We start from the raw sequence: 24790 nt of genomic DNA, 5'->3' as shown, positions 1-24790 counted from the left end.
TAGTAATAGAATCAAGATATTCAAATTACTGATTTAAAAATATAAAATTTATTGATTCAAAAAGATAAAAATGGTAAGTCAGAAGATATGGAAGAGTATGTTGAAACACTTTTTAAAGATAGAACTTATATAATACATTGCACTGACTACTGATGATATATAGATTTATTGATAATAGATTTTAGGGATTGTCCGAATAATTAGATTATAATTTTTGAAAAGTGTACTAATTTATAAAAAGGTATACATTGATTTGGATTTGAGAGGGGGAAACTCTCTTCTTCAGCTATTGGGATCATTATTATTAGAAATAGGGCATGAGAATCCCGCTGCCTACGCATCACTAATACTAGAGTAGGGCACAAAGATGCATAACTTGATTCCAGTGGGTTTTTGGAGAAGTTTCCTTTTTATTATTATTAAATTAGTTTTTCTCTTTTAATGTACAAGGAAAGAGAAATTATTATAAAAATAACAATTGATTATCGAAATTATTAAATTATAGAAAATATAGATTACAGGTTTTTTTTAAAAAGGGTGTACTAAGGGTTGAAAGGTTAGTAGTTAAATTAGGATCTAAGAAATGGAATTTCTTCCTTTTGGCTACTGGAATCAATAAATCTAGATTAGGGCATGATGATTCTGCTGGGCATGCACCGACAAATTTAGATTAGGGCATGAAGATTGTATTTGGCTAATTGGGCGTTATTATGAGATGTTATTCGTTTGTTTCTTTTGGTTCTTCCCCCTTGCGTCTGTTACTGGAAGTTTCCTGGTGTTTATTTTAGAGGTTTCTTATTAATGGGTGATTATCATTTAAAAGGATTTTTAAATATACATGAAAATTGACATAGAAGAGATATGGAGAAATTTAAAATTGTACAGCCTAATCATCTTCTGTTATTGAAAATGTAGAACAGCCTAAAGGAGGCTTTAGCTCAGGGGTCCCCAAACTTTTTACACAGGGGGCCAGTTCACTGTCCCTCAGACTGTTGGAGGGCTGGACTATTAAAAAAATGTATGAACAAATCCCTATGCAAACTGCACATACTTTATTTAAAGTAAAAAACAAAATGGGAACAAATACAATATTTAATATTTATTTTCTCTCTCTCTCTCTCTCTCTTGCTTTCTTTCTCTTCTCTCACTCATTCTCTTTGTATCTCTCCCTCTTTCCCTCTCCCTCTCTCTGTCTCCTCCTTTCTTTCTTTCTTTCTCCCTTTCTATCTCTCCTCTTCCTTTCTCTCTCCCTCTCTATCTCTCCCTTTTTCTCTCCCTCCCCCCCTCTCTTTTCTTTCCCTCTCTTCTCTTTCTTTCACTCACTCTCTTTCTATCTCTCCCCCTTTCTCTCTACCTTTCTCTCTACCTTTCTTTCTCTTTCTCTCCCTTTCTTTCTGTCCCTCTCTTTCTTTCTCTCTCTTATCTCTCCTTCTCTCACTCACTCTCTTTCTATCTCTCTCTTTGTATCTCTCTCTTTCTCTCTCTCCTTCTCTATCTCTCCCTCTTTCTCTCTCTCCCTTTCTGCAATAAGGCATAATACTGGTAGATAGAAACATAGAAACATAGAAGTCTGACGGCAGAAAAAGACCTCATGGTCCATCTAGTCTGCCCTTATACTATTTTCTGTATTTTATCTTAGGATGGATATATGTTTATCCCAGGCATGTTTAAATTCAATTACTGTGGATTTATCTACCACGTCTGCTGGAAGTTTGTTCCAAGGATCTACTACTCTTTCAGTAAAATAATATTTTCTTATGTTGCTTTTGATCTTTCCCCCAACTAACCTCAGATTGTGTCCCCTTGTTCTTGATAGCTGAAACTTTTTCAGATGTGAGTGCCTATATGGTCTGAACATACAGGAAGGACCTTCTGATGATTACTTTAACAGCCTGTAAAGTGTAGGCAAGAAAAAATAGAAATTCTCAGCAATAGTCCCTCCATTTGGATTTACTCTTCCTGGAATATCCTTAGTTCTGATCAAGTTCTAACAATCATCCTGTTTAATAACTAAATGACTAAAGCCATTTTTATTCCTGAATTCATTCTTATATGGATATTGTGTTCAGTAGACATATATTCAAAACCTATGCTATAGATTCATGAAAATAAACATAATTGCAAGTAGAGATCTTTTTAAAAAAATCACAAATTAGCAGAATCTGTATTAAACTTAAATTTCTCTAACCTTGTCTCATCAGCTGCCACAGACGTATGTTTCTCATTTAATGTTGGAAATGGCCCAGTAGAAATTATTGTCAAGTCACACCATATGCTCACTGATGATCAGTGGCATCGAGTGATTGCAGAGCGCAATGTTAAAGAAGCCAGCCTGCAAGTAGATCAGTTCCCTAGAGAGATCCAGAAGGCTCCCACTGAAGGCCACACTCGACTAGAACTCTATAGTCAGCTCTATGTTGGTAAGTAGAAACTATATGTTGAACTGAAAAAGCAATGCCTTTTCTGTATGCATGTGGTCATTCCTGATCCTGGTCATATTGTAAAGACTTAATATTTATTTACTTATTTAAAATATCTGTCATCCAATAATTCCACAACTCCCAAATCTGTTGAAAATAGAACATTAATCCTAGATTTCAGCTTTCCTAGATAGAATATTTAATAAACAAAACATAATAGATTCATTCCTATCAGGCAGGTTTGACCCTATAATCTTAGTATTTAAATTGGCTAATGCGACAAAAGTTTCCTTCAAAATACATTTAGAGTTTGAATATAGATACTAACATTTGGCGGGGTTTACTTGAAAAATATTGTGATAGCTTATGCAATTTAAGCGATGTAAAAGATAATCTTAACAAAACAAAGTACTTTATAGTATGGCTATTATTTTGTTCTTTTCATATACAGTCATACCTCGTCTTACGAACTTAATTGGTTCCAGGGGGAGGTTCGTAAGATGAAAGGTTCGTAAGACGAAACATTGTTTCCCATAGGAAACAATGTAAAGTCAATTAATCCGTGCAGCCTCCACTTCCACAGCGCCCCCCGAGGAGGAGGGCTGTGTGGACAACTGTCGGTTCAGGAAGATTACATGCAGTCGAGCAAAAACATAGCAATTTTGGTCTCTCTGTATCCAATTCCTATAATGTTCTTGCGGATTTAAATAGTAAGGATGTTGTAGGTATTAGCAAGGCCCCTCAGGCGGAGAATGAGGGGATGTTCAAAGGAGAAGTTGTTGTAAATGAGGTACATAGTGTCACCAAACCAAGTACAGTTAGTAGAAATAAAAAGAGGACACATTTTCTTGTGGGTGACTCGATTGTTAGAGGTGTTGATTTGGGACAGAGTAAGGATGTGGTGAAGCTGATGAGGTGTCTCCCAGGGGCCACTGCCAGCAGGGACAGGAGGCGGATTACAAACATTGTCAAGGCTGTGAGTAAAGGTAATAATGTTGATGTGGTGGTGCATCTTGGCACAAATGATTTGTGCCAGAGAAATGTTAATGTAGTAAAAAGAGATTTTCAATGTCTAAGTGTGGAACTGGGTAAAATAACTGATTCAGTGACTTTCTCAGAGGTGTTACCGGTTTGTGGCCAGGAAGATAAAACAACTTGTATCAGAGAATTTAATGTGTGGTTAAGGCAGTAGTGTAAAGCTGAAGGTTTTGGCTATGTAAGTCAAGATGTCAGTACGTGGTCTAATAGGAAGTTGTTTAAGAGGGATGGTTTGCATCTATCATATAGAGGTACCCAGGTGCTCGGTGAGGAATTCAGAACTTTTTTGGACAGGCATTTAAACTAGGTAAAGGGGACAGAGATGTAATTGATATGGATGATTTCTGTCCCCGACCAATGAGGATAAATCAGTTTCTGGAAGCTTATGAAAAGGGAGCTGTAAATAGAATAGCTGTAGTTGTTGATGATAAGGGCAAACTAATAATGAAAATAATGTTTTTCAGGTAATGTGCACGAATGCTGGAAGCTTGAGCAACAAGCTCTTTGAGTTAATGACCATAATATCTAGAGATAATTTGGATCTGGTTGCCATAACTGAGACATGGTTTAAGGATTCTAATGAATGGGAAATATCCATACCAGGATATACACTGTATAGGAAGGATAGAATAGAGAGAAGGGGAGGTGGAGTAGCCATTTATGTTAAAGAAAGTTTAAAAACAACACTAATTCGAAATACGTGTAAAGATCTGGAGACTCTCTGGATTTGCATGCAAAATAAAAACATTAGAATTGGGGTGATCTATAGGCCTCCAGGGCAATCTGAGGAATATGACAACAATATGGTGGATGAAATTACCCAAATGGCAGTAAAGGGAGATATTGTGGTTATGGGTGATTTCAACATGCCTGATGTTGACTGGAATATCCCCAGTGCCCTTACATGCAAAAGTAAGAATATAGTAGACGCTTTTACAGGAGCAGCTCTGGCACAGCTGGTTAAGACACCAACTAGAGGGGAGAATATTCTAGATTTAGTTTTTACAAATGGGAATTGGGTTTCAGAGGTCAAGGTGGGAGAAAATTTAGGTTGCAGTGACCATCTATGTTTGTGGTTTGATGTAAAAACTGATTGTGAGCAATCCTATACTGCAACCAAAGTATTGGATTTCAGAAAAACAAATGTTAATGCAATGGGGGAATATTTAAATAATGAATTAAAGGGGAGGAATAAAATGGCAGCAGCGAGCACCCAGTGGGCTGTATTAAAAAAGGGCATCTTAAAAGCCACAGGACTGTATGTAAGGCAAATAACTAAAGGTAAAAGGAAGAAGAAACCGCTATGGTTTAGCAATGATGTAAGGGCTATAGTCAATGAAAAAAAGGCTGCCTATAGGAGGTATAAAGAGTCTGGAAGTATAGCTGATAGAGAGGTATATAAAATGAGACAGAAGGAGGTGAAACAGATAATATATGCTGCTAAAGCCTCAAAAGAGGAAGAAATTGAAAAATCTGTAAAGAAGGGGGATAAAACCTTTTTCAGATATATTAGTGATAAGAAGAAGAAAAACTGCAGCATCATGAAGCTTAGTACTGGGAATAATACATGCATTGATGGGAATAAGGAGATCGCTGACCATTTCAATAGCTACTTCTGTTCATACTATAGAGGGATATAACATTGCTTCCAGCTGTACGGATTCAGCTCCAGTCATCTTAGAAGCTGATGTCTTAGAAGAACTTGAACGGTTAAATATAAATAAGGCAATGGGTCCAGATGGCATCCACCCCAGAGTTCTTAAAGAACTCAGATCTGTCATTGCTACCCCCCTGACTGATTTGTTTAACCAATCCCTGTTAACAGGAGATGTTCCTGAGGATTGGAGAATGACCAGTGTTGTGCCTATCCACAAGAAGGGCAGTAGAGAAGAAGCTGGTAACTGCAGGCCAGTTAGCTTGACATCAGTTATAGTTAAAATGATGGAGACTCTACTCAAAAAGAGGATAAATCAGCACCTAAGAAACAATAACTTATTGGACCCAAATCAGCATGGCTTTACTGAAGGCAAATCATGTCAGACTAATCTCATTGATTTCTTTGACTATGTCACAAAGGTGTTGGATCAAGATGGTGCCGTGGATATTGCCTATCTGGATTTCAGCAAAGCCTTTGATACGGTTCCACATAAAGAGCTGATAGATAAATTAGAGAAGATTGGACTCAATCCCTGGATAGTTCAGTGGATTTCAAGCTGGCTGAAGCGTAGACATCAGAGAGTTATTGTCAATGGAGAGTATTCTGAGCAGAGACAGGTTACAAGCAGTGTGCCACAAGGGTCTGTTCTGGGTCCTATTCTTTTTAATTTGTTTGTGAGTGACATAGGGGAAGGTTTGGTAGGGAAGGTTTGCCTATTTGCCGATGACTCTAAAGTGTGCAATAGGGTTGATATTCCTGGAGGGGTCTGTAATATGGTAAATGATTTAGCTTTACTAGATAAATGGTCAAAGCAATGGAAACTGCAGTTTAATGTTTCCAAATGTAAAATAATGCACTTGGGGAAAAGGAATCCTCAATCTGAGTATTGCATTGGCAGTTCTATTTTAGCAAAAACTTCAGAAGAGAAGGATTTAGGGGTAGTGATTTCTGACAGTCTCAAAATGGGTGAACAGTGTGGTCGGGCAGTAGGAAAAGCAAGTAGGATGCTTGGCTGCATAGCTAGAGGTATAACAAGCAGGAAGAGGGAGATTGTGATCCCCTTATATAGAGCGCTGGTGAGACCACATTTGGAATACTGTGTTCAGTTCTGGAGACCTCACCTACAAAAAGATATTGACAAAATTGAACGGGTCCAAAGACGGGCTACAAGAATGGTGGAAGGTCTTAAGCATAAAACGTTATCAGGAAAGACTTAATGAACTCAATCTGTATAGTCTGGAGGACAGAAGGAAAAGGGGGAACATGATCAAAACATTTAAATATGTTAAAGGGCTAAATATTTGTTTATCTTCTTTACTTACTATTTTTCCAACATTGAGGGCTCCTATATTAACCTGCTCCTCTTTATACAAATCCTCATAATATTTTCTCATTATCTTCTCTAGCTGCTCTTTACCATATCTAACCTCTCCACTAGAGTCTCTCAGTGCTAATATACATGATTTTTCTTTCCTCTTTTTAAAATATCTTGCCATTTGCTGCATTGATTTTGTCCCCCAGCTCAATATTTTTGTCACATCGTCATTCTCATCTTGTTCCATTGGATCTCATTGTACACCATCAATTGTTTCTTTTTCAATTTCAATAAACTATTCCAATCCCTACTCTTAGTTAGCTGCTCTTGTATCATGTCTATTTCCCTTATCTTCATTTCCCTTTCTCTACTGCACCTCTTTCTAATATCTGTTCCCGTGCATATACATTGTCCCCTCATATAGGCCTTACATGCATCCCACACAATGGATTGTTTAATATCACCCACATCATTAATTCTAAAGTATTCACATAACTCTGTTTGCAATTTATCTTTATCTTGTTCACTAGCAGTTACAACTTCATTATATCTCCAAATTCTTTGATTGCATTCCTGACTTATTTACAATTTTGCCAATAGTGGTGCATGATCTGACAACCAAATACTTTTAATATCTACTTTTTAAACTTGTATATTGCCCATCCTGTTCATTAATATATAGCCAATGCAACTAAATGTATGATATCTTGCTGAATAATATGTACCTCTATTTGGAATATCTGCATGGAAATCCCCCATATTAAGTCTATTTAAATGTAACATCCTACTATTTCCAATCCCACACTCATAATATACAAAAATAACCCTTTCCCCCTCTTCTTTTGCTCTTGGTTTACTTATTTTCCTCTTCCTTACCCCAGTCAGCCCCCCCCAAAGTGCCACCCCCCAACAAAAAGGGGGAGGATAAGAAAAAACCTTGTCCAGTCATGAGGCAAATTCTCCTGATTTCGTTCCCACACTACTGAGTTCCACTTTCAACCACTTTTAAATATAATTAGACAGAAAAAAATCCCCTTCCATCCTCCCTTATCTATTTAGATAATACCCCCAACAAGAATAAAAATTAACACTGCATTCCAGAAACGTCTCCGAAAGGGGGGGCCCGCCAAAATCACTTCTTCACTTTCTTCTCACGCTGGGCTCTTGTTTTCCTCTGCTCCTTTCTGATGGCCTCCACCTGCCCCGTTAATTCCTTCAGCTGTTCCTCTCTTTGCCTTTCCTCCTCGTCTGGGGTACTGCGACCACTGAAATAATCTTCTGCTCCTTGTGACTCTCAAACTACTGTGCTCTCCCCTTCTTCAGCTCTTTATGGATTGCTTTCTTCAAACCCGATTCCCAGTTAATTCAATAGTGCCTTTCCCTCCTCCAGTGATCATGCTCTAAACATCTTATTTTCTTGGAACACCAAAATGGCAAACCCCCAAGTAAACCTTTTGCCACTTTGATATAAATGGCTTGAAATTGGACGTAAGGCAGCTCTCGCTCTCAAAGTTTCCCAAGAGAGATCTCTCAGAATTCTTATCTTATTTCCATCTTGCTTAAGGCCGGCACAGCTTTTCAAAAACTTGTAGATGATCTCAGCCTTTTTCTCGCTGGCCAAGGCCACAACAATGTCTCTTTGCCTCTCCCGGTTTCTACGTGGGGCAGCCCAATGGACACGTAAAATATAATCAGAACCAATCTGGGTACCTTGCATTTTCATCCAACCAAGGATTGCTTCGTTTAAATTCGAGCCTGAAGCAAAATCTGGTCTAAATCCATGCAGACGTAAATTTCTTCTCCTTTGGTGATCTTCCAAATTAGCAATTCTGTAATTCAATTGTTTAAAGGTTTCCTCCTGACTTTAGCTTGCTTTTCTAAATTCTGAATTCTTTCGGTTGCCACATCCGTATCTTTCTTAACTGTTTTTATGTCTAAAGAAAGATTTCCCAATGCTGTTTCCACTGTCATAAATCTTTATTCAAAACCTGTAACAATTTGTAACAGCTGGTCTAGTTTTGTTTCGATCTTGCCAAGGCTAGGCTTCCGCCATTTTATTAATATTTATTGCAATCACTTTGTGATAGCGAAAGAATGTCCGTCTTCCCTTGAAACCACAAATCTTAGATTCTCTTTGAACTTCTGTAAATGCTCAACCCCTCTGTTTTTCTTCAAGAAGGGTTTATAGTATTTTGAGGGAGAATTTCCCCTTTATGTAGTAAATCACATCAGAGCTCGAGATAGGAGCATCTAGAAAATATGACGCATGCGCAATCACAAGAACAAATCTAATGAATAATGACTATACAATGGGGGAAGTTATGCTGCCATTTCAGCTCTGTTGATCTGATACCTGCCAGTTTGCTGAAGGCCTATGCATCATTTTAATTTATTTCATTGCTCCACTTCTTTTAACATTCGAAAATGCATATTCTGTCTTATTCTTTTCATCATTTCACACAGTGCTGATTTTATTCCTCAACATATATCTGCTTTAAGGAAATCCACTTACATAGCTGGCGAATTTTTTGATCTGGTGCTAGGATAACAAAACACACTGGCTTTACCTTACAGAGGTAACAGTATGCAAATTAATTGCTTGGGATATCTAAAAGCTGTGATATACTGAAATGTACCATCTCTTCAGCTCTCAAATAAAAGACTTTGCTATACTCTATTCTTGGAAGTGAACCTGAACCCTTCCACACAAAAAGAAATGCTAAGAATGAAATCCTAAGCTGATATATGTAGAACCTCACAGATTTTGTTTTCATATGCATTTGGCATATACATAAGAAATGCATCACTTCTAAGCAATATATTTTAAACATTATTTTTCTAGGACTTAGCAAATGTCATAATGTTTTATGAATCAAATCTTATTTTCAAAGGGTAAGTGAAACTCAGCACAGGATTATAAATTCTAAAATATCCACCGGGTAATAAATATAAAGGATATTGGCTATATCATTGCTTATATTTGTTGCCAGGTGGATATTTTAGAATTTATCACATACTGTATCTTTTAAAACAATTCTAAAAGATACAGTATGGATTACTTGAGTCACAATAAACGAAAAGTACTTGTTGTATGTCTGGCAAAGAGGGATTCATTGATTCTGGGGAAAGCCAAATTGATTCTTTTGGGGGCTATAACTGATGAAGTTTGCATATTATAAAGGTAAATGAAAAAATAAACATTGAAAAAAACAATCAACTTATTAAACATGTTGCTCTTTCTTTCCATATATTACTTAATATATGCGTGTTAGATTAACTTTTTCACCTTTTGTTCCATAAAGAAATTCCATAAACAAAACATACAATATGATTCTATGTAGTATTTGAAAATAATAGTACATTATTATTGCGTTATCACCATCAGATCACTATTAGATATCAATTAATAATTATTCATAGCAATCTGAGATCATATTGATTTGGGTTATTATTACTATATGTGCTAATAATGGAATGTAAAGAATCAATCCAACAGCTGTTGGAGGAATAAGTTTATAAAAATTCCCAGTATTCATGTTGAACAATGATGCATTTGCAGATAAACTGAACATTTCTTTTATCTGTTTCTTCTTTTTGCAAATTATTAATTGCAACTCTTATTTTTTTTAAGCTGCATTTCATTAATTTAATTTGAGTTCTGCCTATTTCTTTTTCTAGATTTATATTAAGACCTAAAGGTTACTCAGTCACTATTTAGCAAAAAATTAACCTCTCTCCCTTTTCAAGTCAATGTGCTCTCCTATTGTTTGCACATTTACAAAAGCAATTGTGAACAAGGCAAATCTTAATTATCTCACTCCAAAATTTAATAGAATCTCAATTAGGCCTATTGAAATAAACATCCTTCCACCCATATCCTGATATGTCTGGGATGGCAACTGAGAATGAACAAAATTCCATTTAAAAGGCTTCATTTGGCTTCTGGATTTCTGTTGAAACTATTCATGTTTCATTAGGTTCATTAGATTTCTGTTCATTGTTCATTTGGCATTTTATGTTCTTCAGGTGCTGCAGGTGAACAGAAAGGATTTTTGGGTTGCATTCGCTCTTTGAGAATGAATGGATTGACACTGGATTTAGAAGAGAGAGCTAAAGTCACCCCAGGTGTGAAACCTGGTTGTTCTGGCCATTGTACGAGCTATGGAATACATTGCAAAAATGGTGGCAAATGTATTGAAAAATATAATGGATACTCATGTGACTGCTCCCAGACAGCTTATGATGGTCCTTTCTGCAGTAAAGGTAAACAGCTGATAATGTTAAACTAGACATACCTTCTGAAAAATAAATGGAGCTGAAATATGCTTATTCCTGAGTCACTGGCAACAAGAATGCATGACCATTGTAATGTTTCCAAGAATAATACAAGGATGTTACTGTTCCCATGTTTTAAAATCTGAAAGCATTTTGAAACAAAGTACACTAGTATTGGGTTGCTGACAGTTTGGAACAGTTTGCCTGTACCAGTTTTGGGAATTTTGTCCTGCTTTCCAAACCAGTAGTGATAGCTGACAGGCCATGTCTCATAACCAGTCCTCTGTTTACCACTTCCTGAAAATGGCTTTGAAAGAATCCTCTTCATATGTGATGAGGCTTCTGCGCATGCACAGAGGGTCATTTGTGTGATGTGCACTTCCAAAGTAGGAAGTGCACAAAATAAACACTTCCGATGCAATGTGAACCAGTATGGAAAGTAAGTAGAACCCACCCCTCAAGTTACTCATAACTTTTTGTAATCAGTGTATAGAAAACATGACTGGCCATTATCTGCAGAATCTCCTTTTTAAACTCACAAATTTACATGGCAGAATATATGGAAAATATTTGAATCTCTCATCATGAAAATAGAAATGAGAGAGAATTTAGCAATCAGAAAAGCATAAAACTTAAGTATAAAAGCATAAAACGATCATAAAAGCATAGCATAAAAGCATAATGCCCTCATCATGCCCTCATCACCTCGAGGTTCGACTACTGTAATGCTCTCTACATGGGGCTACCTTTGAAAAGTGTTCGGAAACTTCAGATCGTGCAAAATGCAGCTGCGAGAGCAGTCATGGGCTTACCTAGGTATGCCCATGTTTCTCCATCACTCCGCAGTCTGCATTGGCTGCCGATCAGTTTCCGGTCACAATTCAAAGTGTTGGTTATGACCTTTAAAGCCCTTCATGGCACTGGACCAGAATATCTCCGAGACCGCCTCCTGCCACACGAATCCCAGCGACCAATTAGGTCCCACAGAGTGGGCCTTCTCCGGGTCCCGTCAACTAAGCAATGTCGGTTGGCGGGCCCCAGGGGAAGAGCCTTCTCTGTGGCGGCACCGGCCCTCTGGAACCAACTCCCCCCGGAGATTAGAACTGCCCCTACTCTACCTGCCTTCCGTAAACTTCTTAAAACCCACCTTTGCCGTCAGGCATGGGGGAATTGAAACATCTCCCCCTGGGCACGTTTAATTTATATATGGTATGCTTGTGTGTGTGTCTGTTAGTATATGGGGTTTTTTAAATCTTTAAAATTTTAAATTGTTTGATTACTTATGATTTGTTTCTACATGTTGTGAGCCGCCCCGAGTCTTCGGAGAGGGGCGGCATACAAATCCAATAAATAAATAAATAAATAAATAAATAAATAAATAAATAAATAAATAAATAAATAAATAAATAAATAAATAAATAAATAAATAAATAAATAAATAAATAAATAAATAAATAAACTCTTAAGCATAAAACTTATCAGGAAAGACTTAATGAACTTAATCTGTACAATCTGGAGGACAGAAGGGAAAGGGAGGACATGGTCGAAACATTTAAATATGTTAAGGGTTAAATAAGGTTCAGGAGAGAAGTGTTTTTAATAGGAAAGTGAACACAAGAACAAGGGGGCACTAGCTGAGGTTAATTGGGGGTAAGATCAGAAGCAACGTGTGAAAATATTATTTTACTGAAAGAGTAGTAGATGCTTGGAACAAATTTCCAGCAGATGTGGTTGGTAAATCCACAGTAACTGAATTTAAATATATAATAATAATAATAATAATAATAATAATAATAATAATAATAATAATAATAAATAACTTATTAGATTTGTATGCCGCCCCTCTCTGAAGACTCGGGGCGGCTCACATATATCCATCCTAAGGTAAAATACAGGAAATAGTATAAAGGCAGACTAGATGGACCATGAAGTCTTTTTCTGCCGTCAATCTTCTATGCTTCTATGTTCTATGAAAAGAAAAACTTATTATTTTTGTACTTAGAGAAACTTAGTTGAGGAAATAGAAGTAATGGTATTATTGGGTAAAAGTGATCATGAACATTGTAGTTCTTGATTTTAAGAAAAGTCAAAAGCCAGCATAATCAAACATATATATGTAGTCCTTGATTTACAATCATTCATTCAGCAATGATTCAAGTTTTCCATTGCATTTTTACAGTGAGTGGAGAACATCTTCACTTCATAGCACAAAAGCAAGGCAAGAAAAAGCCCACTCCCATATAGCAGACAGATATATCTCTTTCCTTCAGATCTTAACAAGCACCAAAGTGGGAATACAAGTTGGTTATTTTGATAGACAGGTTGAAATCAAGAAGAGTTCAGATACTTCCAGTTGATTTCAATTAGTTCTGTCCTTCATGTTAAAAAGAATAAATATTTCAGGAATTTCTTTCCATGATGGATCAAAATAAAATGGCTGGATCACACAACTGCACCACTGCAATAACTCTACACCACTACACCACTGCAATAACTGTGCGAAATCGATGATTTCGCACAAGGCTACACCGAGACATACTAACAGTTATACTTACCTCAACGCCCATTCTCATATAGGGGAGTTAACCTCCAAAGTTGGGTTTGACCTTATCAGAGAGCCAATTAGGACTGAGTCTAGAAACATATAAATAGCGTCCTCCATCTTACATTCCACCTCTTCAACGAAGGACGAAAGAACAGACTCTGCATGCAGCTTCCAAATAAGTCAGAACAAATTTTATGTAATAACCACAACTGATACATAAATGAACTATACATTTTATGCAATAAGCAGAACCAATACTCACAATAAGAAATGAATGATAATATATACGCAAACTCACAGCCAGCCCAATCTCAAACAAGGGCGGGACGTGGAGGCTAACTCTCCTACATGAGAATGGACATTCAGGTAAGTATAACAATGTCCATTCTCCATGGTAGGGTGAGTTAGCCTCCAAGGATGGGACATGCCAAAACAGCCCATTTAGGAAGGGTACATTAAGGCTGGCTGGGATGAACTTGACACATGGTTGCGAGAGGCAATATCTGAAGGTCACATTCTCCCATGCCTGTGACAAAGGAATCAACCTATGGTGATGGACAGAGGGCATAGGAGATGTCCAGGTGACCACCCTACAAACCTTTTTGATCGGTGCTCGAACAAACCAAGCAGTAGTGGTAGCTGTGCTATGCATCAAATGGACGGTGACTCCTTCAGGCTGAGGTAGACCCAGCAGTTCAGAATACAGGGAGATCATAGCACAAACCGCTCGCCCCACCATAGGAGAAGATACTGTTTCTCCAAGGAAGGCAGATTGAAGGAAACGAAGGATGTTTCTGACGGGCAAAGTCCACCATATAAAGACTGGGTGACAGAAATGTGTAGTGCTGAATATACAAGTGCGTTCCACTGATGCTCCCAGTCAGTGAGAAGGAGACAAGGTGAAACAACCTGTGGAGTCCAATGGAAATTGGAATTTACCTTACATGTGATAGTGAAGTTAACCTAAGAATGCCCCTGAATGTGAAATACACCAAGCATATTTCATATCGACAGGGCTGCCAGGTCGGGATCCAACCAGTTGAAGTCACTGCCAGAAGGAATACCACAGTATAAGTGAGGTGACAAAAAGAAGTGGAGACCAAGGGTATGAGTGGCCCTCCAGTCAATGAGTTCAGTACTGTAGAGAAATCCCACATAGGGAACCTGTGGGTAACTGGAAAAAACATGTTAGTAACACTTTTAAGAATTCTTGAACCAAAGGGCGGACCCTAAGGAAGCTTAATAATGTGCATGACCGTACAGTAGATAGAGCTTCTAGTTCTCAGTGAAGGGTACCGAAAGCAAGGTCTTCAGCCAGACTCTGGTGCAAGGAATGAATAGCCTTAACAATGGACAGCCCAGGGAGTGAATGCCACACCATGATATGTCTTACAGGAAAAAGGGGAGTCCTCCAAGCTGCTGGATTTGTTGCCAGCAAACGGTCATTTAGAGATCAACATAACCCTTACAAGGACTTTAGGGACCTGACATTGTGTCAAGGTGGGCCACCCAAACAGCAAGCAGTCAGTTACATTCAAACTGGAATGGGATGTAGCGCTGACCCAAGAAAAAACAATCATTCTGTCTTAGGGGGTTCACAGTGCAATGGCACAGGAAGGACATAAGATCCATGACCCAAGCTCTCATGCCTCAGATTGGGGTAAGAAAAGGAATCCAGTGGCCCCTTGCCAAGTTTACCAGTAAGTGATACTGAAAGAAGCGCATGTCAGACCTCGCAGCCTAGTGCAGGAAATAATACCTGTTATCCCTGCCCCAAGGATGAAGCCAGGAGAAAGGGCTGCAGGAATCAACGCTGTGGCATCTGAGTCAGTCTGCCCCGTGCCATTCGCTTTTGGAAAGGAATTGGGCAGGGAGAGACAGAAGGTAACAGTGGAAATGGAATCCAAAGCCCATGGGACAACAGAATACAGGCCATGGTGTCCCCCTGCTGAGTGATGTATGCCATCACTGGTACCAGCATCAGTATGGAAGAATGTAAGAGGCAAGACCCTTGCCGGTGGCTGCCGACAATCACACTGTAGGACAGGGGTTCCCAAACTTTTTACACAGGGGGCCAGTTCATTGTCCCTCGGACTGTTGGAGGGCCGGACTATTAAAAAATGAACAAATCCCTATGCACACTGCACATACCTTATTTAAAGTAAAAAATAAAATGGGAATCTACTATTTAGAGAAGGGAAGAAGTCTGAAATTCATATATGTTTATGTTTTGTTTTTAATTTTCTTTTATTAACATCTGATTGGCTATACAAGGTTTTCTTGGCTTATAAAAAATGTATAAAGAAAGAAGGAATCACTTTGGCATAATGGTTAATAAGTTAGAAATATAACTGGTGTACTTTTTGAAGGAACATTAAGGAGGGAATTTAATTAAAAGAAAAGTAGGTACCTGGATGACAACATTTTTTAAAAAAACTATTGCAACTTTTTTGATGATTGATATTAGTTACTGACAAAATACCGCATTTTATTAATGGAAAATTAGATGGTACACTGTATTGTTTGAATGTATGTTGAGAGAAAAATTTAAAAAGATTTACATCCCCCCCAAAACGTCCTTCATTCCTCCGTCCGTCCCTCCATTCATTTCATTCTTCCTTCCTTCCTTGTTCCCTCCATTTCTTCTTCCTTCCTTCCCTCCCTCCTTCCTCTCCTTTGCTCTCTCTCTCTCTTGCTTTATTTCTCTCACACTCACTCTCTCTCTCTTGCTTTCTTTCTCTCTCTCTCTCTCGCTCGCTTTCTTTCTCTCTCTTGCTCTCTCACTCTCTCACTCTCTCTCTTGCTATCTCTCTTCCTCCCTCCCTTTCTCTCTCCCTCTCTTTCTCCCCCTTCCTTCCTTCCCTCCCCACTTCCTTCCTCTCCACTTCTCTTTCCCTCCTTCTTTCCCCTTTTCTTTCCCTTTTCTTTCTCTCCACTTCTCTCTCTCTCTTTTCCCTCTTTCGCCCTCCCTCTTCTCTCCCCATGGAGGACTTGCCCAACAAGCCTCCACCCTCTGACCCTGGACTCCCATTCAATCCCCATTCAGAAAATGGAAGCCAGCAACTCAAGGTGGGGGTGTGCATGTATGTGTGTATGTATGTGCTGTGCCCGGGTTGGTTTTTGGCACACCTTCCTTTACCTCGGGTGAGATGAGATTGAGGGGGACGTTCTCGCCATTGTCGCTCCGGCTTTGGATGTGGAGGTGCCTCAGCGAGCAGGCACAGAGACTCACTGCCTCCTCCGGGCGCAATCCCCGCCTTGGCAGGAGGCGTCAGTAATAGATATAAGCGTTGGGGAAGGAGAGGGAGCCGCTGCCGCCCCTGACACTGCCTGTTGTGGATGGGCCGGTGCCAAGCCTCTTTGCAGTTCATGGCGGAATGCTCAGCCTCCATACTCCCCACGTGCGTGGTGGGCTGGCAGTGGAACGGAGAGTGCCCGCAGGCACATGCAAACCTTCGCTGGTGCAAGACTTTTCCGCACTTGCCACTCCCTGCCCCAACTCCGATGCCCAGCTTCCCAGTGCGGCCTTGGGGGGGTTGTTTTTGTGTGTGTGGCCAAATGACCTACAGGGAACATTGGCGTAGTCCCTGGACACAGCCGGAAAAGCTGGGCAGGGCTCAGAGCCCACAGGGGTTTCTCCCAGCCGACAGACTCACCCGTGGGCCAGATAAATGGCCTCAGCAGGCCGCATGGGGCCCACGGGCCATAGTTTGGGGACCGCTGCTTTAAATCAAGAGTCACTTCTCTCTCTCTTTTATTTCCCTCTCTTTCCTCTCATTCTCTGCCTCAATCATTTTCTCATTTCTTTTTTTCCTCCCTTTTTGCTCTCATTTCTCTCTTTCTCTTCCTTCCTTTCTCTCTCTCTCTCTCTCTCTTTCTTTCTCTTTTTATCTCCCCCCTTTCTTTCTTTCTTTCTTTCTTTCTTTTTTTCTTTCTCTCACTCTCTCCCTGCCCCTCTCTCTTCTTTCTCTCTCCCTCTCTTTTTATCTCTTTCTATCTCTCACCCTTTCTTTCTTTCTTTCTCTCTCTCTCTCCCTGTTACAATTTATAATAAATACAAAGAGGAAGTTGGATAACTTTATGGAGGGCACAACGTTTTTGGCAGGAGACTTTAATATGCAAATAACAAATGGGATTGGAAATAGTAGGATGTTACATTTAAATAGACTTAATATGGTAGGTCTCCATGCAGATATTCCAAATAGAGGTACATATTATTCAGCAAGATATCATACATTTAGTTGCATTGACTATATATTAATGAACAAGGTGGGCACTATGCAATTTTTAAAAGTAGATATTAAAAGTATTTGGTTGTCAGATCATGCACCCCTATTGGCAAAATTGGAAATAGGTCAGGAATGCAATCAAAGAATTTGGAGACATAATGAAGTTGTAACTGCTAATGAACAAGATAAAGATAAATTGCAGAGTTATGTGAATATTTTAGAATTAATGATGTGGGTGATATTAAACAATCAATTGTGTTGGATGCATGTAAGGCTTATATGAGTGGACAATGTATGGAAGTAGATATCAGAAAGAGGTGGGGCAGGGAAAGGGAAATGAAGATAAGGGAAATAGATTTGATACAAGAGCAGTTGAGATTAACTAAGAGTAGGGATTGGAATAGTCTATTGAAATTGAAAAAGAAACAATTGATGGTGTATAATGAGATCCAATGGAATAAGATGAGAATGACGATGCGACAAAAAATATTGAGCTGGGGGACAAAATCAAGGCAACAAATGACAAGATATTTGAAGAAGAGGAAAGAAAAATCATGTATATTAGCACTGAGAGAACCTAGTGGAGAGGGTAGGTATGGTAAAGAGCAGCTAGAGAAGATAATGAGAAAATATTATGAGGATTTGTATAAAGAGGAGCAGGTAAATATAGGAGTCCTTAATATTAGGAAATTAGTAAGTGAAGAAGATAAACAAATATTGAATGCAGAAATTACACAAGATGAAATTGCTAGAGTAATTAAAGGGTTAAAACAAGCCAAAGCACTGGGCCCAGATGGGTTTACAGGAGAATTTTATAAAACTTATATGAATGAACTGTTGCCGCATTTGGGGAAATTGTTTAATAATATATTGTTAACTCATGATATCCCGCAGACATGGAAGCTTTCAGAGATTACCACCCCGAAGATTGATCGAGATTTAATACAATGCCAAATATCTTCTCATTCCAGTACAATAAAATGCAATATTTTGTTAGTAACTCTTGTATAATCCTAGGAAAAAAATCGTAATACAAAAATTATTAATTTTTCTATAAATCCCTTATTGCAAAAAAATATTATCTAATCTTATCCTTCAGCAATCATAATCATCATGTATAACCTCTCTTCATTAATGTTCCCTCAAATATATACTGACAAAGAAACAATATTTCTAACCTTCTAATGAACTGGTAGGCTATAGTGCCTCCTATTTCTCTTTACACATTTTACTTAAATCTAAAAACCCCTACATAGTCTATCAAATCACAAACATTGAAGATACTAAAAAAGAAAAAAGAAAAGAAAAATATACAACCAATTTCATACATTTTTGCAGTGCATCATAAATCATCTATTGTTCATTTAATTAATTCCATTTTTATGAATCTTTCAAAACCATCTCTGTTCTTACTTTACTCTAATTTTAGTTATCAAATTCAACTTGCTTTATTAATATAGTTCTTTAAAACTAATTTAGTATAATCAACAAACCTAATATTCCCTTAATATATTTCATTAAACATAGTTAAACCTGTTTTAATATATTCAACAAACCAAATATTTCCCTAAATTCTAGGCATAAACTTACTTATTTAGTACATTTCATTAAATTAAATTAACCTATTTTTGAATAGTTGATAAGCCTAATATTTAACCAATTTCATTCATTTTAATACAAGATAAATAATCTATTAATAAATATTTTCATTTATTTAAATCTTTCAAAGTATCTCTATTCTTATATTCCAATTTTACTTATGAAATTCAACTTGCTTTATTAGTACATTTCAATAAAACTAATTAAGCTTATTTTAATCCTGCTGTCTGTTCGAGTCTATTTGACGCAAAACGAAGTTTGAGACCCTGTAAAAAAAATTCCCTGCATATCTGAAACTTAAAATTACATGACTTTGGGTCATTTGAGGGGTTCTTTCTGTGAGTATTTTCCCCCCGTTGCTTAGTTTTTGCTGGACGCAAAGACTATACACTTGTTCTGTTCCTGGGTCTATTTGACCCGGACTAAAAAAAGGTTGATTTTAGCTACTGTAATTTTTTAAAAATACCTATTGCATTGGTATACTAATTTGAACATTGGTGGGCTGCTGCTGAAACGGTCAGGTACGCAGTATCGGTAACAAAATTTTGGTCAGGTACACAGTACCAATAGCAAAATTTTGATTCCCCCCCCCTTTTTTTCCCCTTCTGGACTCTGGGTATGTTGTTCCTATTATAATAAATGAGGTTGAATGTGTATAATTTTAGAAGAGCTGTGTACCTGACCAAAATTTTGCTACCGTTACTGCGTACCTGACCATTCCGGCAGCAGCCCACCACTGGATGAAGTACACAGAAAAGTAAGTACATGATACCCAGACAACTAATTTTATGAAAGAAATCCATTGTACTAAAATCAAGGATGTAATTTGGAACTAATCTAATCTATATATAAAGTGAACATAATTGCACACAAACAGTAGGGGGCTTTTCTGAGCAAAATACACAAATAAGCATTAATTTCTTCATTTCATTTTTCATTTGTTTATGATCTGGAATGTTCAAATTAGTATACCAATGCAATAGGTATTCAATAAAACACTTACAGTAGCTAAAATCAACCTTTTTTTAGTCCAGGTGAAATGGACCCAAAATAGTACGAACAGTATAAGTGTACAGTAAATGCGAACAGAACAGCAGGGTTAATATAATCAACCAACTTAATATTTCCTTAATATACTTTCATTAAGATTGTTTGAACCTATTTTAGTATATTCAATGAACCAAATATTTCCCAAAATTCTAAGCATATTTAATACATTTCATTAAATTCAATTAAACCTATTTTAATATAATCAATAAGCCTAATATTTCGATAAACTCCACACATCAAATCCTAGATAAGACATTTAATAAAAGCTGATAATTAGCTGATAATAATTTTAAACCTAATTAACCATTTTCATAATCCCAACCCTTCTCATAATCCCAAATCTCTTGTTTAAATCCAAATTTAAACTTCTTTCTAGTCATTTTATATCCCCATTTCCTTCCCTTTCATTTTTTTATTCAGTCTCCTTTGCTTCCTTAAAATTCCCAATAGATTAATTTTATTTTTAATTCCTCTTTTATTCTGGAAATTCCAATGCTTCTGATCACATCTTTCCCATTTTATATCTGTGCTTATCTCTATGTAATCATAGTAAAATCTTTTTCCATATCCAGGCAATTCTTTTTTTGTTGTTATATCATCACTCAAAATTTGATAATCAAAGTATTTAATATCATGAAGACTAACTAGTACAACTTCTTTTTTATCATTGCTTAATTCTCCATAGTCTCTTGTTATTTCCTCCATCTGCACATCCATTGTTATAATATTTCCATCTTCAAATGTCTCCTTTGATTCTGTCACATCCTATAGTTTTCTATTAGCTTCAATTGTGAGTTCCTTAGTAGTTAGAAAAAAACCAGACACCACACTGGGTCCCCTGGCAAGATTACCAAAAATTTACCCAAACTTGAAAAGCGATTGTTGGAAATCTAAGTAAATGCATGGTACTTATGACCACATGTGGTGGTTATGCCCACAAACAAGGAGATTCTGGATTATGGTTCAAAATATGGTAAAAGAGATTTTAAACTTTGAATTAGAATTTAAGACCAAGATATTTTTATTAGGAATAATCAGAGGACAACACAAAAAGTCTAACTATTATTTGTATTAACAGCAGCCCTTTGATTTTTGCACAGAATTGGAAAAAAGAAAACATACCAACTAAGGATCTGGTAATTTAAAAAAATACTAGAATGTGCAAAATGGAGTAAATTACTTTAGAGTTACAGAACAAACAGGAGGAATAAGTGGAATAAGTTTTATAATTGGATTGATAGAAAATGAAAAATATACTGTATATACTCGAGTATAAGCCGAGATTTTCAGTACAAAAAATGTGCTGAAAACTCCAACCTCAGCTTATACTCAAGTCACTGACCTTCACTGACCTGAAAACTCCCATGCAGCATTTTCCAAAGCTGCGCAGTTCGAATGTGAAAGGCAGGGAGGAAGGAAACCTGATGGCTCTGGCAACACGAGGCTTTTTTATTTGTACGGCTGCTTCTGCTCTTGCTACAGCCCAGCCAGCAACACCCCTCAGTTGCCTGATTGGCAGCAGGTTTAACCAATCACAGTTCCTCCTCTACACAGAAAGGAGACACTGAGAGAGCTGCCTGATTGGCAGCAGGTTGAACCAATCACAGCTCCTCCTCTACATAGAAAGGAAACACTAAGAGAAGGGGCGGGAGGGTTGAAGAGACTTTTGGAAGGAAGGAACTATAGCTTTCTGCTCAGAAATAGAAGTAAAATAAGTTACTCATTTAAATTTGATTCATTTCTAGTAACAGAAGAGGTAATTTTGTAATAAAATGTTGCTATGGGGATAACTGTATAATTAAACTTTTTCTTCCAACTATACTTATCATACCAAAGAGGATTGTTAATGCTGACTTGTTTAAAACAATACAAAGGTTAGGATAATATCATTTGTTCTACATAATTAATATGAATAGATTTACCTTTTTTTAAGAGTATGGTTTCTCTTTATGCAAGATAAATATCATGTAGAAGAAAGATTTTACAATTAATGATTGAGTAACCCCGAATTGTTATTTACTGATCTATTGAGATAGTAATGATTTTAACTTATGAAATATGTTTTAAATGGAAAATCTAAATATTTATCATATGGAAGTTTGATTTAAGCAATTGTTTTGAAATAATATATTAAATCCCAATTATTAAGAAAATTATAATGATATTGTAAAGAAGATTAAGATATCTTCCTAAAGATATTTTAAGAGTTATGATAAAAGAAGGAATTTAAAAAAGAGAGAGATTTAGGAAGTGGGGGAAGAAAGGTGCAAGAAAGGTGCAAGAAAGGTTACATAATAATAATAATAACAACAGGGACATTGGAGATCTTCTAGTCCAACCCCCTGCTTAGGCAGAAACCCTACCCTACTTCAACAAATGGGTATCCAACATCTTCTTAAAAACTTCCAGTGTTGGAGAATTCACAGCTTTTGGTGGCAGGCTGTTCCACAGATTCATTGTTCTAACTGCCAGGAATTTTCTCCTTAGTTCTAAGTTGCTTCTCTCCTTGTTTAGTTTCTACCCATTGTTTCTTGTTCTGCCTTCAGGTGCTTTGGAGAATAGGTTGACTCTCTCTTCTTTGCAGTAAACCCTGAGATATTGAAAGATTGCTATCATGTCTCCCCTGGTCCTTTTTTTCATTAAACTAGATATACCCAGTTCCTGCAACCATTCTTCATATGTTTTTTTTTAATTCTCCTTCAAAAACAATTTTAAGAAGCTACAGTAGAAGAATATTCCATTTTTATAAGTTACCAATAGCCATTGTATTTTCCACCCTAGGTTTATACTTGAGTCAATAACTTTTCCCCACTTTTGTGGCAAAGTAGGTGCCTCAGCTTATAATCGAGTCGACTTATACTCGAGTATATATGGTAAATATAAATTAAACCAAAAATAGAGAAACCAAAGAACAGAAATGTAACTGTAAATATGTTTTCTATTCTTTTTTGTTTTCTGTTGTTATTGTGTTTTGTTTCTGTCTTTTAAAAAGCCAATAAAAATATTTAATTTAACAAAAAAAGAATGTTCCTTTATCATAGCACAGTTCTTTAACAAAATTTCTCCACCAGCCAAAGTGCACGTCTCAGTCAACAATTCTCTGTTTCTCTTCCTGCAGCACAAAACTTACTTTCCTTTTCCATTCCGGATGATATCCATCACTTTCATTTCAATCTTCCCAATCATACTCATCGCGGCTAAGAGCAGCAAGCTGCTTCCACTCCTGGTGGGTGTGCAGACCCCAAAATGGGCACCAGACCAGGTCCTCTTCTTCCCCTCCCCTTCAGGGAGGTTCTGGGCTGATTGAAATGAATCAGCACCCCCAGACAGCAGGGGTTCCACAATTCTCCTGCAGAAGCAGAAAAGAGCTGTGGCACTGCGGTGGATGACCACTGCTTCTCATCCAGGTTAACAACTGCAGTGATTAACTTAATAACTGTGGCATGAAAGATCATTGTGGGTTTAAGTTTAGGAGTACTTGTATTTTCTTTAACCAATAAGGAGAAAAGGATGTCCATGTTTATTTCAATTATTTCTTCTGCATCTTTTGTGTATTAGAATGTTGCACTTGAATTCAGCACTGGTTGAACTTGATAGAATTAAAAGGTCTATTTGCAAATTATATTCTTCTATCTTTTTTGTTTGTTTGTTCTGCCATTTTGTTGTTTTTTGCATCTTGAATCCAGAAACCTAGATCATAATTCTGTAACTCAGACCTGCAAACCATAGGAATGTTCATTGAATCTTTGTCAGAGTTATATTTTATTATGTTATGTTATTTTACATATATTAAATATTATATTTATTTATTAATTGGATTTGTATATATATATTTATATATAAATATTATATATAATATTATATTATATTGTAGATTGTCCCTGACCTAATGTTCTCTTTTATTCGTGTACATCTCATGTATTCATAATCATGTGTATATATTTCATGTATTTCCAATCATGTTTATGATTTTATTTTTAATTTTATATACGTTTGACAAAATAAAGAAATACATAAATAAAATATTCTCCATCTATACAAAATCACTTTTTTCACTTTTTTATATTTTCTAGAAGTCTACAATAAGGGATCAAGATTTTTCCAGTCAAATCAGATGGCAGACTGACCACACAAATCTCTTTTTCACCACTTAGACATCTCTCTCCCTCCCTCCTTACATTCCCCCCATCTCTTTCTCAAAATACCATTGAAACATAAAGTGGGATCAGGTAGCAAGACTGGAGAAAGTAGCCAGACTGGAGAAAGAAAAAAGAAAAGAGAAAGAAAGAAAAGAGAGAGAGAGAGGAAGGGGGGAAGGAAGGAAAAAGGAAGGAAGGAGATAGAGAGAAAGAGAAAGGAGGGAGGGAAAGAAAATAATTTCTTGAATGGTTTTAATAAATTTTATTCAATTTCTGCTGTAGAAAGATAGCTATAAATTCATTACAGAGAGCTTTGAAAATAACAGTTGTTTATGCCAGTTGTTTTACCAGACCTCATCAGAGATACTCTAATGCACTTTTTTTTCTGAAATGGGATAATGGCAAAGCACAAAACATGCCACAATTCTGAAGACATATTCTTAAAATGTATACTGCTGCTTTTACATTATTTCTACTTAGCATTTACCTTCACATTTTTAACTTTACTTTTTTCACCCTTTCT

General features: G+C 37.0%; 1 protein-coding gene across 1 annotated transcript in view; it reads left to right on the top strand.

Annotated features, from left to right (window-relative positions):
• CNTNAP2 (contactin associated protein 2) overlaps positions 1-24790 on the top strand; it is a 653718-nt gene that overhangs the window by 499822 nt on the left and 129106 nt on the right. Inside the window, exons 17-18 of the mRNA XM_070766812.1 lie at positions 2202-2420; positions 10457-10693. Coding sequence (XP_070622913.1) covers positions 2202-2420; positions 10457-10693 — 456 coding nt within the window. The remainder of the gene's footprint in view (positions 1-2201; positions 2421-10456; positions 10694-24790) is intronic.

The sequence above is a fragment of the Erythrolamprus reginae genome, chromosome Z, assembly GCF_031021105.1.
Source record: "Erythrolamprus reginae isolate rEryReg1 chromosome Z, rEryReg1.hap1, whole genome shotgun sequence".
In the NCBI taxonomy this organism is placed as follows: domain Eukaryota; kingdom Metazoa; phylum Chordata; class Lepidosauria; order Squamata; family Dipsadidae; genus Erythrolamprus; species Erythrolamprus reginae.
Note: the sequence above shows the minus strand (reverse complement) of the source record. Positions and strands in the feature narration are given on the sequence as shown.